The sequence below is a fragment of the Euleptes europaea genome, chromosome 8, assembly GCF_029931775.1.
Source record: "Euleptes europaea isolate rEulEur1 chromosome 8, rEulEur1.hap1, whole genome shotgun sequence".
NCBI lineage: Eukaryota > Metazoa > Chordata > Lepidosauria > Squamata > Sphaerodactylidae > Euleptes > Euleptes europaea.
In genome coordinates, this window is record NC_079319.1 from 70,274,406 (window position 1) to 70,290,498 (window position 16,093).

General features: G+C 44.4%; 1 protein-coding gene across 1 annotated transcript in view; it reads left to right on the top strand.

Moving 5' to 3' along the window:
• The window catches only part of DCDC2 (doublecortin domain containing 2), a 70,736-nt gene extending 63,548 nt beyond the window's left edge, over positions 1 to 7,188 (top strand). The window contains exons 10-11 of the mRNA XM_056854222.1: positions 4,127 to 4,420; positions 7,003 to 7,188. Of these exons, the coding sequence (XP_056710200.1) occupies positions 4,127 to 4,420; positions 7,003 to 7,101 (393 nt within the window). The 3' untranslated portion in view covers positions 7,102 to 7,188. The remainder of the gene's footprint in view (positions 1 to 4,126; positions 4,421 to 7,002) is intronic.
• Positions 7,189 to 16,093: the final 8,905 nt, after the last annotated feature.

Below are 16,093 nucleotides of genomic sequence, written 5' to 3' on the forward strand. Positions count from 1 at the left end.
CACAACACTGGAGAAAATCCTGAGAACACTTGGCGTTATATGGTAACATCTCTATAATCAGAAAGATTCCCTGTGTAAGAACTGGAGATGCCTGGGATTGAACCTGGGACCTTCTGCATGCCAAGCAGATGCTCCACCACTGACCCACAGCTCCTCCCAAACAGTGCAAGTGCAGACTCCCCCCCTCCCGGTTCCCAAGCCCCCCCAAATAAAACGGCAATCGAGGCTGGCTGCCCAACCCTCGGAGGCCCCCCCGCCGCTGCCGCCCCCCCAGGAAGGGGGCTCCTCTCCGCCCCCCCGCCCTCCTGGCGCTGGGCTCTGGCAGGCGGTCGGCTTGAAAGGTCCAATGAGAGGAGAGATTCGGGGACCCCCCCAATTGCACTCACATGAAGCTGCCTTATACTGAATCAGACCCTTGGTCCATCAAAATCCATCGTGCCTAACCCCCACCCCCAGCCGACGGAGTCAGCCTCCGGGAGAGATTCCCCCGCGCCCCACTGCCGCCGCCCTCCCCTCCTTTTAGGGCCGGCTGGGCGAGGCGGCGGCGGAGGAAGAGCACAGGGCTCGCAGCCCGCTCTGGCCCAGCGCGAGGCAGAGCCTGCCTCTCCCCCCCCTTGCAGCAGCAGCCTGGGCGGCTGGCCGCCGCCTCTCCCCGCCGCCTCTGATCCCTCCCCGCTGGAGAGAGAGAGAGAGAGAGAGAGGAAGGGAGGCTGGGGGAGGGAGGCGCCGCCTCCCACTCGCCTGCTGGCTCCTCCCGCCTGGGGCGCGCTGGAGCCCGGTGGAAGCGTGGTGCCTCTGCCTGGCTGGGCATGGGGATGCGGAGGAGCCACTGAGCCGATGGACGGGGGGGTGGGGAGCCAGGGAGCCGGCTTCCTGGCCAGCTGGTGGGATCCCACCGCCAGTTGGGCTGGGCCAGGAACCACGGCCGCCCGGGCCCCGGGGAGAGCCGCATTCAAGGGGCCAAAGAGCCGCATGCAGCTCGGGAGCCGCGGTTTGCTGACCACTGCCTTAGTGGAACAGGCTTCCTCGGGAGGTGGTAAGCGCTCCTTCCCTGGAGGTTTTTAAACAGAGGCTACATGGCCATCTGTCAGCAAAGCTGATTCTATGACCTTAGGCAGATCATGAGGGGGAGGGTATCTTGGGCATCTTTTGGGTGTGTGTGGGGGAGGTCGTTGTGAATTTCCTGCATTGTGCAGGGGGTTGGACTAGATGACCCTGGTGGTCCCTTCCACTCTATGATTCTATGATTAACTCACTTCCTGGTATGTGTATATGTATAGCAGTTGCTAGTATACCCCCAATTAGAGATAACTGCTTTGTGGGAGGCTTTTATTGGTAAAGTTGCTTGTACTTGCATGAATTCTGGTTTAAATCAGATTGCCAGTTCTAAGAAATATCTCTTGGTTTAAATGCGTTCATTTTAGGCACACATCATTCCTACGAGTTATTCCTATCTCTGAATCCTTGTGCAAATACAGAGAATTCATGTTTAATGCCTGTTAATGGCTTTTCTATCAGCCTGTGTTTAGCAGGATTCAAAGCTCCTAATTGAATTTGGCAATTAGATGAGAAATATTCATTCTCAAGAGGCTCTACTTAGAAAGGGGACCAAACGTATAAAGTACTTTCCAAAGAATTGCTTGAGGTCTTCCATAGTGACTAATTGATACAGAATGAACTAATCCAAAGACTTGTCTTCTATCCATTTTATGACTGTATCTAGATAAAAAGAAAGTGGGATGTTGCATGGGAATCACTGGGATTGATATAATGCTTGTCTTGACTGGCCAGATGAAAAGTGAAGCCAGTCCCTGCCCCTCCACTTTAGAAGAAGTACCAAAAGTTGGCTGCTGATTAGGGTTCCCACCCTCCAGGTGGATCCTGGAAATCTTCTGGAAGGACAACTGATCTCCAGATCACAGGGATCAGTACACCTGGAGAAAATGGCTGCTTTGGAGGGTGGACTCTATGGCATTATACCCCCACTGAGGTCCTTCCTGTTCCCAAACCCCACCCTCACCAGCACCACCCACAAATCTCCCAGAATTTCACAGCCTGGAGTTGGCAATTCTATGGCCAATGGTTCCATGCAGTTGTCTGAAATGTTGGCTAATCCGGGCTATCCCTAGTGTGGCTGACTCCTTACTTAGGTTGGTAACATAAAATAGTTTTACTAAACCACATCTTAAATGGAACAAAATATAAACTGTGTTCATTCAAATCCTATTTGAATCTTATTAATTAATTAATTGGTACCCTGTTATTAAAGGTAAAGGTAGTCCCCTGTGCAAGCACCGGGTCATTCCTGACCCATGGGGTGATGTACTGCTTATTACAATAAAATATCCTGTAATCAAAATAATAGGTATAAAATAAGCAAACGGACAGCAGTAAATGTACAGTGTTGCAATTATCTATATACACATCTTTATACTCAAAAACAATATTGCTTTTAAGCAAAAAGAATTAAATCCAGACCTAGTCATTTCTTCCTTTTAAGTGCCCAGGTTTCGTAAACAATATGGTAGGCAGGTGGTCCGTTGTCACTTAGCAACCTGAACTAGTTTGAGAACAAAATGTTTTCTTTGAGAACAAAATGTTTTCTGTTTTGTAATGCAGTCAGGATCTATGAAGCATCACTTACTGGGAAGCCATGGCTGTATTTAAGAGCTTCTCATTTCTTCAGAACTAAGTGGTCTGAAGTTGTTGTTTGTGCCTATAGAGATTTTGTTGTCTTCCTTCTATGGCTTGTTATGAGCAATGATACTCAATGTTCTCAGTACATATCTCCTAGCGGAAGATAACTTTGTAGTTACTAGGGTTGCCAAACTCCAGTTTGTGGCTGGAGATCTCCTGAATCACAACTGATCTCCATGGCTACAGAGAGTTCCCCTGGGGGTAAATGGCTGCTTTGGAAGGTCGACTCTATGGCATTATACCCTGCTGAGGTCCCTCCCCAAACCTCACCTTCACCAGTGTCCACCCACAGAACCTCCAGGGATTTCCCCTCCCAGAGCTGGCAACCCTAATTTATGTTAAATAGCTACCTTTAAACCGAGATCTTAAAATGCATTTTGTGGAAACAGTACTGACTCTTCTGCTTTTACACTTGAGTTATTTTCCAAGTGTAATTTTACCCGTCCAGTGTAATCCCTGCAAGGAATAGCTGAAAAATTTCTGAAAGCATGGGCTACGTGAGCATCCATGCTGGAATGGTCTTTATTATCCAACTCTGAAGGGGGGCGGGGAGAATAGCTGGGCAGTCAGACTGTTGGTTTTAGATGGTCAAAATCAGTTCAAGTTCATTTGTGTTACAAACTCTGAGCAGAGCTGTGTAAAATTACTATATTGGAATTAGTCATACACATCCAAACAGACCTGTTTTAGTAATGATCTTGGCCAGGGTGCAAAGAGCTATTAGAGTTGTGTCCAAGGGCTTTGCCAATTCCTAGTGGGATTTTTTTTACAGTATTCCTTTTTATACCAAGGCCCTCATACCATACAGTTTTCAACAGCAGTTTGCCATGTAGTTTGGAGAAAAGGGGATGCTGTTTAGAGAACAAAGGAGAGCCTTGCTGGATTGGACCAAAGGCCCATCTGATCCAGCATTCTGGCAACGGCTATCTCCTTTTCTTAGCATCTTGTGATCAGAGGCTCAATCCTGACAAGACAGAAGTGCTATTGGTGAGCAAAATGTCTGATAATGGTAGGGTTGCCAACCTCCAGGTACTAGCTGGAGATCTCCTGCTATTACAACTAATCTCCAGCCGATAGAGATCAGTTGTAATAACAGAAAATGGCCGCTTTGACAATTGGACTCTATGGCCTTGAAGTCCCTCCCCTCCGCAAACCCAGTCCTCCTCAGGCTCCGCCCCAAAACCTTCTGGTCTCTGACAGTTGTAGTATCCTGGAGGAGGAAACTTGAGTCGGAAGAGAGGAATTTGCTAATGATTTATTCCTCTCCTCCCTGTTATTCTTCAAATGGTTCTAGCTTCTTTAATTAAAAAATACCTATCATGGTAGATATGTCCTTTTAATTTAACTTGTCAAAATAACTATAATTCTACCTAGAATATCTTAATCAAAATAGCCGAGCACGGTGCAATGTTATGTTTGTTTTTTCCAGCGGCCAGCAGAAACTGTGGATGAGGAAGAAAATGTCACTCGGCACAATGGAGAATACACAGCAATGAATGGGGAGACTGAGCCAGGTGAAGAAACTGAGGAGACCATCAACGAAGTGGATGAAAACAAAGAGAAAATGGACGACCATTCCGAAAATGAGCAGCCGGAGCTTGATGCAGCAGGGGAGGGCGAGACGAGCCATGCGCAGGGTGGAACAAATGAAGAAAATGGTGAGGAAATGGATCTTAATGGTCACGAAGAAGAAGCAAAAGAAAGCGCTCATGATCTGACGCAGGTAATATGCTTCCTTATCCCAATTATTCCATTTGTCCATTCTAGTAGTCGGTCCGTCTGTAGCCAGGGTACTCAATTTGTGGGATTTCAGCTTTGGAACTTCAGCTTTAGATAGGGTTGCCAACCTCCAGGTACTAGCTAGAGATCTCCTGCTATTACAACTGATATCCAGCCGATAGAGATCAGTTCACCTGGAGAAAATGGCCACTTTGGCAATTGGACTCTATGGCATTGATGTCCTTCCCGTCCCCAAACCCCACCCTCAGGCTCCACCCCAAAAACCTCCTGCTGATGGCAACCTCCATGCCATGCTCCAAACCTGGCAACCCTAGCTTTAGAACAAGTCTGCCCTGTCTTTATTACACTCCTGTAATCTCATTTACATGAAAGCAAGATGTATTTCCTTTTCTTCCATGATGCCAGGGACGATGCTCTCACAGCCAGCATTGACTGTCCTGTGAGAATGTTAAAGCCATTTGGTCTGCCATTTGATAATTTTGCATAACCTCATTCCCAGAGAGTAATCACTTCATGTCTTCTGCCAAGCTAAGCACACTATCACCCTGATGCTTTGATGCATTTGATGCATTCATGCATTGGTGAAGCCTAGGGTTGCCAACCTCCAGGAAATCTCCCATTATTACATCTGCTGTCCAGCCGATAGAGATCAGTTCATCTGGAGAAAATGGCCACTTTGGCGATTGGACTCTATGGCACTGAAGTCCCTCCCCTCCCCAAACCCTGCCCTCCTCAGGCTGTGCCCCCCAAATCTCCAGGTATTTCCTAACCCAGAGCTAGCAACCCTAGTGAAGCCCCTCTTTTTTGGTTCATGCTTAGGCTTGCCAGGTCCTTATTTGCCACCAGCTGGAGGTTTTTGGGGCAGAGCCTGAGGAGGGCAGGGTTTGGGGAGGAGAGGGACTTCAATGCCATAGAATCCAATTGCCAAAGCAGCCATTTTCTCCAGGTGAACTGATCTCTATCGGCTGGAGATCAGTTGTAATAGCAGGAGATCTCCAGCTAGGACCTGGAGGTCAGCAACCCTTTCATGCTGGCTTGAAATTCTGGCTTGTTAATTCTTATCCACTTCTTCATTAAAAACTGCATGTTTTTCATGTGTAGGAGGAAAGATTTGTTGCTTTATCACACTTTTTGACCCGCCTCTCTGTACACATGAACAATAAGGCCCAAACTATATGAGACGTAGGAGATCCACTTATCAAATCTTTTTATTTTTTTATTTTTTTCTTTAAAGCTGATGCCAGATGTTCTGGTTTTGATTGGATCAGTGGAGCTTGACATGCATATTAACAATTTCCCCCATGCATGTGAGGCAATACTTCCTTGATCTACACTGCTGTGCCCAAGTTGCTATTAACCCTGTAAACATTTGTTCTTCTGCTGGACTAATAGTGAATTTGCAGGATATTTAGATGGGGGAAATTTTTGGCAGGGAGACGCACAGGAGAGGCAACACGGGCAGTGCAGCCACAGCAGTCTCATGCTGCCATAATTCACTCAGCACAGGCAGCCTTGACGGACCCCCAAGACCCCTCCCATCAAGTTTTGGGCACCACAATTTAAGAAGGATGTAGACAAGCTGGAACGTGTACAGGGGAGGGCAACAAAGATGGTGAGGGGTCTGGAGACCAAGTCCTATGAGGAAAGTTGAAGGAGCTGGGTATGTTTAGACTGAAGAGGAGAAGACTGAGGGGTGGTATGAGAACCATCTTCAAGTACTTGAAGGACTGTAATATAGAAGATGGTGTCGAGTTGTTTTCTGTTGCCTCAGAAGGTCGGACCAGAACCAACGGGTTGAAATTAAATCAAAAGAGTTTCCGTCTAGACTTTAGGAAGAATTTTCTAACAGTCAGAGTGGTTCCTCAGTGGAACAGGCTCCCTTGGGAGGTGGTAAGCTCTCCTTCCCTGGAGGTTTTTAAGCAGGGGCTAGACAGCCATCAGTCAGCAACGCTGATTCTGTAACCTTAGGCAGATCATGAGCGGGAAGGCATTTTGGCCATCTTCTGGGCTCGGAGTAGGGGTCACTGGGGGTGTGTGGGTTGTGAATTTCCTGCATTGTGCAGGGGGTTGGACTAGATGACCCTGGTGGTCCCTTCCAACTATGCTTCTGTGAAGGCATCCTAAGTAGTTGGGAGTGGCCCCTAGGGGATTAATCTGAGCTACACCGAACATATTCGGGGCTGATGCGGGATAGGAAGCTAAGTCCTTCTCTGCCCATGCCATGCTCCTGACGCCACCCAGTTCTATTCCAGTATTGTGGTTATACCAGTTCAGCACTGGCATGATGCCAGCGGGACTTCCCAACCAGCACATGTCTGGATATGCCATTGTATCTTCTCATACACCATCGTATCTCTGAGATATGCTGGCTTAGTCTCTATCTTGGAATCCAGGGTTTAAAATGGACCTTTAAACCATTTATTGTTGCCTACCTAGGACTGCAAAACTGCCCAGGGTGCCAAAAGTCCTTGAGCCAGCCCTGTGTTCAGGACAAGTTTATCACAAAAGAAAAACAAAACCCTTTGCCATGTGACACTAAAAAATATGTTTGCTTTTTTTCTTTAGGGTGATGCCCAGAAAACTTCCGCTCCAAGAGTAACCGTCACCAGTCCTCAGGAAAGTGAAAAAAACGAACAAACTAATGCCTATGCAGCAGTAGCATAGATATATTTTAAAGGACCTAGGTTAATAGATAATGAAGGATTTTATATTTGAATTGCAGAGCATCTTTTTCTGTACTCGATTAATTTATAACGTGACAGTATGGTGGAGCTTTACCGGTTAAACCCTGAAATGATAATGTGGTATTCTGTACTTAGATAAATGAAGAGGAAGATTAGGAGGAAGATTGAATTATAGTTCCAAAATTTGGTTTCTAAATTTTAAGGCAAAATACAGTTTTAAAAAATTAATTGAAGCATGTTGAACCAGCACACATTTATACTGAAAATAGATATGGCTAGGATGAAAACAATTGGTTCAGAAAAGTTAAAAAACGCTTTTGTAATTTAAAATGGAAAACCTGTGATTTTTTTTTAAAAAGCTGAATAAACATGAACTGTAGGATTTCATTTAAAGTTAGAAGCCATATTTTTCATTTTGTGGTATGAAGGTTGGGGTAGAAAATTATTAACAATGCAGAAATATGATTGATTCAGAGCCTTGAATGACGTCTGGTGGGTAAGTGGGGTTCCTGAATGCAGGTACTGTACCGCTCATGGAAAAGACTGTACGCGTAGCTCTGTGCCCTCTACTTAAATGAATGGCAAAGCCGTTAAATATGTCTGAGAACCATGTGATAATTAGAACTCCCATGTCTGGAGCAAATAACTGGATTGGGAGGATAGGCCTCGAAATGAAGGACTTCTGCTTTATCAGTCGGTAGTTGCAATAGTACAGATAGGTGTGCTACACTAATTGCTCCATCCTATATTCTTCTATTTAGAAATAATCCACTGAATTCAGTGGATCTGTCCTCCAAGAATAATCTACCTAAGATTACATGCCCCAATGTATTTAGCCTAGTTTGCAGTCTGTTCTCTGCGGGCCAGACCCACTGAAGTTAAAGGCAAGGAGGTCACAAGGAACGAAACTGAATAATCAACTGCCCCTTGAGGCCAAAGGGTTTCACTTTTTAAATATAAGCCAGTCACGATGGTATGATGTAATAGTACTGACATTTACTTCAACATGCAAATGTGTTCTCATTAGCATAACCTTCAGCTCATGAGGAACAAGAATTTTACATATTGGGCTGGCTATATCTGTTGTAAATGGACATGGCTCCATGGCCGACTGAGTCTTGAAAAAGATGGCCTGTGAATGTCAGGAAAACACTTGCAGAGGCCCTCAGAGTGTTTCTGTGAAATGTGCTGCTCTTACCATTTTCTTTTGCTTTTGCTAGAGGGTTTTTTTTTTTTTTTTTAGTATGTTGCTTTCTTGTTTTGGGGTTTGTAGTTTCTGATAAATAGCTCAATCATCTTCACTATTGTTGACGTTGGCCACATTAGCTTCTTCAATCTGCTATATTTTAGCTTGAATAACATTATACAAATATTAGTTTATTTTCTGCTTTGAATTATCAAAACTAGCAAATTGTTATTAAAGACTGTTCCGTTTCATAGAAGACGGTGTCTCGAACCCAACTGTGTTACAGTTTCCAAGCGACTGATAGGAAAGTGATAACCAAGGAAATGTTATGTCACAGTATCAGTAGGATCAATGTCTGGCTTCATCTCTTAATTCATCTCTTAATCAATCTAAGCCTGTTCACACCAAACCACTGGACTCTGGTTCTGCAAATAACAAATCTGAATGCTTTTTAACATATATATCACAGGGTTTAAATGCTGTCTTATGGCTTTTGGGTTGGCTAAGGCGTGGTGCTTGTTTAGCAGCTTGTGATGAAAGTCTGTGAATTGGGCTCCTTGTGTGCTTAAATATCTTTCAGCTTTAGGACTAAGGTGATTGGTTTCTGGATGAAGTCTTAGGACCCAAATCAACGTTTAAGGGAAAATTCATAAATGCAAGTTCAACACTCGTCATCTGCCAGATGAAGTAATTTGTGATTAGCATTTGTGAAATAGCCATGAAGCTATTACTGAAGAGAATCTTCAAATGTCATTTCATTTCATTTCATTTCAAAGATGAGACTTTTCAGAGGAAATATCTAGCTGCGGATCATCAATTGACATGTTGTTAGAATTGTACAGATTACAGTGAATATTCAAATGGAAGGAAACAGAAAACGAGTACAACTTGCAGAGAATGAGGCAAGAACTTTTCTCTTTAATCTACTGTTTTTTAAATTTGTGTAGGGGAGCATTAAACATTTGACCCTCTCTGCCTACATGCTGAAATGGTACAGCCCATTTTACCACCTTAGGAGTCTACCACAATGTTCTGTGCATGTGTAGGCCAAGCCTTACTCTCCAGGAGGGGGCCTCCAATTTTATTGATTTTTTAGATTTCTAAGACCAACAATTGTAAATGAGAGCTTTTAGTACTTTTTTCAGTGCCAGGTGTAAGGATCAGGTCATACAACTATTGTGGTTAAATTGCCCTCTGAATCACTGGTCATCAGCACAATTTGACAGGCCTCCTCTTCCCTTTGTAAAGAGGGTTCAGCAGCGGTGTGGCAAAAATGACCTGTGTTTTTGCATGAACGCTTTGGATGACCCATTCACCACCGGCAGTGGGAAAACAGGGCTGAAACCCACAAAGATGAACCCAAGACCTGTACCTTGATCATGTGACTTATCCCTTAATCGTTGTAACAGAAAATTGCATGCATTTTTAGTATGTGTGATTGTAGTAGAAAGTAAAATAACCATGCTGTCAGCTCTTGCTACTGAAAAAAAAGAAGATTAACCCTGAGATAGTCTTATAGTGCATATTTCCTTTAAAAAACCCTTTCAGAAAGAGTATATTAATGAAAGGGGCAGTATGTGAAATAACCAAACATCAGTGTGAGTGTGGTAGTGATCTCTTCTTCCCTTTGTAGATGATCGGGAGAGGGATGTGTGGACTCTGCTCCCTCTACTCAATTAGAGGGAAGGGTCCCATGAGTGAGGGTTGTGGGTGCTTGCATCTCCCTCCAGGTGTCAACAGGATACAGGGAATTCAGTAACTTTCTAGAAGCTCTCCTGCCTTTTGCTGTCTGATGTTAACTCTCTGGATGTTAAGGTTGACATGTGGATAGCTAGTTCTAGTTTTATCCGTAGCAGATAGAATGCTTACCTTGCCGATACACTCCTTGTGATATAGCATTTTCAAATATGCTGTTCTAGCTCTGGAAAACAGAATATTGAAGTAATGCCATCTAAGCCAAGAAGAGGAAAGTAGACTGTTCCAAACATTTTGATTTGGGTGCCAGTTCTTTGAAACAGGCCATTTATGCATGGGAGGTTTTGCTTTGGATTTGCTACTGTCTAGATGCACATTTCCCCCATCTGAATTCTCGAAACTGCATGGGAGCTTATTTTTGAGTTTTGAGAATTCGGATGGGGAAAAATGTGCATCTAGAGAGTGGCAAATCCAAGGCAAAACCTCCCATGCATAAATGGCCACAGAGTTTGAGACCAACTAACATACCACTAACACTGACTAAAATTACTGTCTTTCTGTAGATAGTTGACCCTTTATCTTCCATGACGGGGAGGGAATAGTGGAATGTTCTAAAAGGATCTCATCTTGCCTGGTTACCAGACACTATCCTTTTTTATCCATTGTACTACGAAAGTCAGGCTTCCCTTTGAAAACCTTTGCCCTCCCTTTCCATGCTTGTTTCTGTTCCATTACCTTTTCTCCTTGTGCTGTATTTTGTTTTATTATGTGGAAACACCATTTGTGCCGGCCAATAATATTGAAGTGTCACTATTTTTTTAAAACAGGAATTTAAATAAAATAACCTTTGGAAGCAAAAAAAAAAAAAGAAGAGAGATGTTTAACATATAATTGTAAAATCAAATATATTTGTTAACTAGAAAAATATATATAAATACATTTATCTGCCCTAACTCCATTTGGTATCTGAGTATTCTTTTCTTATGCTGTGATAGGCTGTATTTATCAAAAGAAATTCCAAGTGTGTGGTAACTGAAAACCAGGTTTACTGAAGCTATTATTTTTGTTGCCATAGAATAGAATGATCACATCCTGAGAGGCCAGCTTAATTTATTTATTTGATTTTTTAAACTGCCCTTTCCCAACCAAGGCTGGACTCAGGGCGGCTTACATCAACATTTAAGTAAGTTTCATTGCATACGTTATGGTGTTTGCTCTTGGAAACTATTGTAGACGAAGGGGGATATTTAACCATATCATTTCTTCATATGTCGTTCCTGTGTGATAAAATGTTAACTTAGGTCATTTATGCATGGGCACTTTCACTCACGTTCACCCCCTTGTCTGTCTTGGTTGTTCCTTGGAGTGATGCATGAGTTTTCCCTCCATTAGAGAGGACCTTGCTGCCAGCCCTCACAAATCCTGGACCTTCCCATCCTTCTATTAACCCAATTCTTCTCTCTCCCCTGAGCTCAGCCCACTTGAAATCCCCATGCGTAAGGCAAAGCGTGGGACACAGAAGCTTGGCTTCTCTCACAGCAAGCAGAGAGCCAATTACAAAGCAGCATGTCAAGGGGTGGGGATTCAAATACTTCCTGATTTGAGCTTGGAGACTGCTGATGCATAGACTCCCAACAGGAAAGTGTGGGTCCAGCGAACAACGAACCTCAGGTAAAACTTCCATGCATGAATGACCTTACACTGCTTACCAGTGCATCCGTTTCTGGTTGCCTGCCCTGTACTAGGCTCCCATATGAGTGCATCCAGGATCTGCCAATAGTGTGTTATTCTGGGACCAATTAACTATTCTTAGGCCTGGCTTGGTCTCTGTAGCCCTTCAGGGACAACATAAACCTACATACACAAACACACACATACACATATCCTACCTCTTTTTACATGAACAAGAATCCTAGGAGAACAGCCGCTGAACTAACAAAGCCCTGATGTTTACATGCTGAAAGGCTGGCTTGGGCTCTTCTCTCTCAACAATTTTGCATGTGTTGGCTGTACGGAAGTGCCCAGCCCACCTTTATAGCCATTTCACCCCAGAGAGATGGAATACATATGCTAGCCTTGCCTTTGTTTACTGTGGCATAGCTTGGGTGTTTCCTCACAGCTGCCACATGTGAATGTGTTAATAAAATTAGGCATTCTCTCAGGTTTGTACTTTGTGGAAAGTGAGCCAATCGGGCTTCTGACTTGTCTCTCCTTCAGCCCAGGTTAACAGATTACAGAAGCCACAGCAAAGTGGGATTTCCCCCCCCCCCCCAGGTAGGTGAAGTTCAGGAGCCCCGTGGCGCAGAATGGTAAGCTGCAGTACTGCAGTCCAAGCTCTGCTCACGATCTGAGTTCGATCACGACGGAAGTTGGTTTCAGGTAGCCGGTTGACTCAGCCTTCCATCCTTCCGAGGTTGGTAAAATGAGTACCCAGCCTGCTGGGGGTAAAGGGAAGGTGACTGGGGAAGGCACTGGCAAACCACCCCTTAAACAAAGTCTGCCTAGTAAACATCCGGATGTGATGTCACCCCATGGGTCAGGAATGACCCGGTGCTTGCACAGGGGACCTTTACCTTTAGGTGAAACTCACACAATTCCATAGTGACCTATAAATGATATAAGTGATATGATAGAAATTCCTTATGTGTTTTTATTTGTGTTAAAAAGAGGTAACAGTATCTGAATCTTGACTGAACAACTCCCCCTCTATCAAGTACACCATATGAATCTATAATTCAGAGCCATACAAGAAAAGTCATGTTGTTCACATATTGACTGTATTCATATATAAAGTAGGTGGGATCCAATATTATGATGATGACGAATAATATATATATTTTTCAAACATTAGATTAAGGAAAACTTTAGAAGAGGGAGAGGGAGAGAGAGAGAGAGAGAATGGTAGTAGAGTTCTGTTGCTTTAGTATTCGAGTTCTAGGAAAGGTCTTCATATCCTCTGAAATTTATCTTCCATTGCTCAATGGGCAAATGTTGCTTTTAGTTTTGCAACATTGTCCAGAAGATCTTCCATCTACTTCTGTATACCAGATAGGGTTGCCAGGTCCCTCTCTGCCACCGTCGGGAGGTTTTTGGGGCAGAGCCTGAGGAGGGCGGGGTTTGGGGAGGGGAGGGACTTGAATGCCATAGCGTCCAATTGCCAAAGTGGCCATTTTCTCCAGGTGAACTGATCTCTGTTGGCTGGAGATCAGTTGTAATAGCAAGGAGATCTCCAGCTAGTAATAGCAGGAGATTGGCAACTCAAATACCAGGTAAAGTAATTGATTTCCAAGTAGGGATCCAATATTTAACCACAAACATTGTCCTCTGAGGAAGAGAACCGAGCCTGCCCCCTTCTGCCTTGTGTATTCTCACCATTTTCCTCCCAGCACTTTCCTCCTAGTCTGGCTCAGATACCAGAAGTGAGCCAGATGGAGAAGTATCTGAAATGACAGACACCAGTGAAATAAGATGGGGGAGAATTCAGCTCTCCTTGCCCACGTTGTGAAAAATCAGAGCCTGTACTCCCACTTTATCAGGTAGATGTGTGAGTAAACAAATGTGGCTGCAGTCATGTCTAACTTGGCTCTTAGGACCAAACTAGATGTTACGGCAACACAATTTTAAAGCTGAAGTCAGCCATTTTAAAATGCAGGCTTTCAGCACTTGAAAAGGTGTGAAGGTTAGGGTTGCCAGGTCCCTCTTCACCACTGGTGGGAGGTTTTGAGGGCAGAGCCTGAGGAGACCAGGGTTTGGGGAGGGGAGGGACTTCAATGCCATACAGTCCAATTGCCAAAGGAGCCATTTTCTCCAGGTGAACTGATCTCTATTGGCTGAAGATCAGTTGTAATAGTGGGAGATCTGGAGGTTAGCAACCCTAGTGTGGGTAAGGTTGCCAACTCCAGGTTGTGAAATACCTGGAGATTTTGGGAATGGAGGTCGGGGTTTTGAGAAGGGAAGGACTTCAATGCCATAATGTCCAATTGCCAAAGTGGCCATTTTCTCCAGGGGACTGATCTCTGTTGGCTGGAGACCAGTTGTAATAGTGGGAGACCTCCAGCCACCACCTGGAGGTTGGCAACCCTATGTGTGTGTGGGGGGGGCACAAAATTTCCTGATCCTGCTGTTCTGTGGGCCTGATCCTGATTGGACCCTTGTGGTATTTTTAGACAGCTGACTTCAACTTTCAAATGGGGGTGACTAGTTTAGCCCTTAGACTGTAAGCACTTTGGAGGCCTTTAAGCTTATAAACCTCTTAAGCTTATAACAACTCTGTGCAAGATTCTGTCACATAAATAACTAGCACTGTAGAAATAGCAACGGCAGCAACAGTGTAATAATATCTGCATTACAATGTATTTCAGTTACTGATCTCCATTACTTTTAGTTTCCTGAATAGAAGGGGTTGGTTTGATGCTGATTATTTTTTCACACTGGGAAAATACTCCAATACTACAGAATGGGTCATGTTGAGGCTACACCAAAACCCATAAAGAAGAATCTGCTGAAACGCAGCGAAGTAAGAGCGAGCATATCTGTTTCCCAGCCATTAATTTGTGACTCACTGTACTGCGGGCATAAAAAACAAACAAGGGTTCAAGGCAGCCCATAGAGAACCACCAGATGGTGGGAGCGAAATTGCTGTGCAAATCAGAAGGGAAGCAGCAGACACAAACATCCTGAGAGCGTGTTCATCAGCACGAACAAGGAGAAAAAGGCAATGATTGCCAATCAAGCAATGCCAGATTTGATCTCAGTGCAAATTGCACGAGTGATTACTCTCCTGTTAAGTAGCTTTTGGGTCTTCTAATCCAAAAGGGAAGGGAAGAACATTTTGGATCTGCATAAAGGGTTGGTACAAAGTGATTAGTAGAGCACATAAAGGATTATGCAAGGTTCTTCCCTGCCCCCCCCAGAGGTGACATTTATTTAGTAACTTCAGGGAAGCATGAGGGCTGCTGAAGGCCTTTACTGGAAATGCCAGTGTTTAGAATACATACTTTATAGATGCCAGTTTACCTGGAGATTTTGGGGGTGGAGCCTGAGGAGGGCAAGCAGGATTGCCAACTTCCAGGTAATAGCAGAAGATCTCCTGCTACTACAACTGATCTCCAGCCGATAGAGATCAGTTCCCCTGGAGAAAATGGCCACTTCGGCAATTGGACTCTATGGCATTGAAGTCCCTCCCCTCCCCAAACCTCGCCCTCCTCAGACTCCACTCCAAAAATCTCTCGTTGGTGGTGAAGAGGAACCTGGCAACCCTAAGGGCAGGGTTTGGAGAGGGGAGGGACTTCAATGCCATAGAGTCCAATTGCCAAAGCAGCTATTTTCTCCAGGGGAACTGATCTCTGTCACCTGGAGATAGGGTTGCCAGGTCCCTCTTTGTCACTGGCGGGAGGTTTTTGGAGTGGAGCCTGTGGAGGGCGGGGTTTCAGGAGGGGAGGGACTTCAATGCCATAGAGTCCAATTTCCAAAGCGGCCATTTTCTCCAGGTGAAATGATCTCTATCGGCTGGAGATCAATTGTAACAGCAGGAGATCTCCAGCTAGTACCTGGAGGTTGGCAACCCTACCTGGAGATCAGTTGTAATAGCGGGGGATCTCCAGCCACCATCTGGAGGTTGGCAGCTCTAGGTCAGATGAACCATTTGTCCCCATACTTAGTCTTGGGCATTATACAAATGCACAGCTCTGAAATTGTGTCTGCCACATTTTATGTGATTTCAACTGAAAATGGAATTAAATGGGTACCAAATCCTCTCCATATTCTAAGGATTTAGAATAACAAGATGATAGCAATGGATGCATATTATCCCTCAAAACAAACTAAAATAGGGCAACCTGAAAAAAAACCACACAAACCCTAGCATATACTCTGCAAATGTCTTAGGCTGGGTGTAGACATGCAATAGAATGAGACAGAAAAGAGGCAGAATGGACCATACCACTTCAGACTGCAGGGGTGAGATTACATTTTTCAAAGGTCTCTTTCTAATCATTCGAATGGTTTTCTTTCCCTGGCAAAGTTGCTGCAAGATAACAATTGTGTCTGCCCTTTTCTGAACAATCATTTTCCAGACGTGTTATGGGGGCTT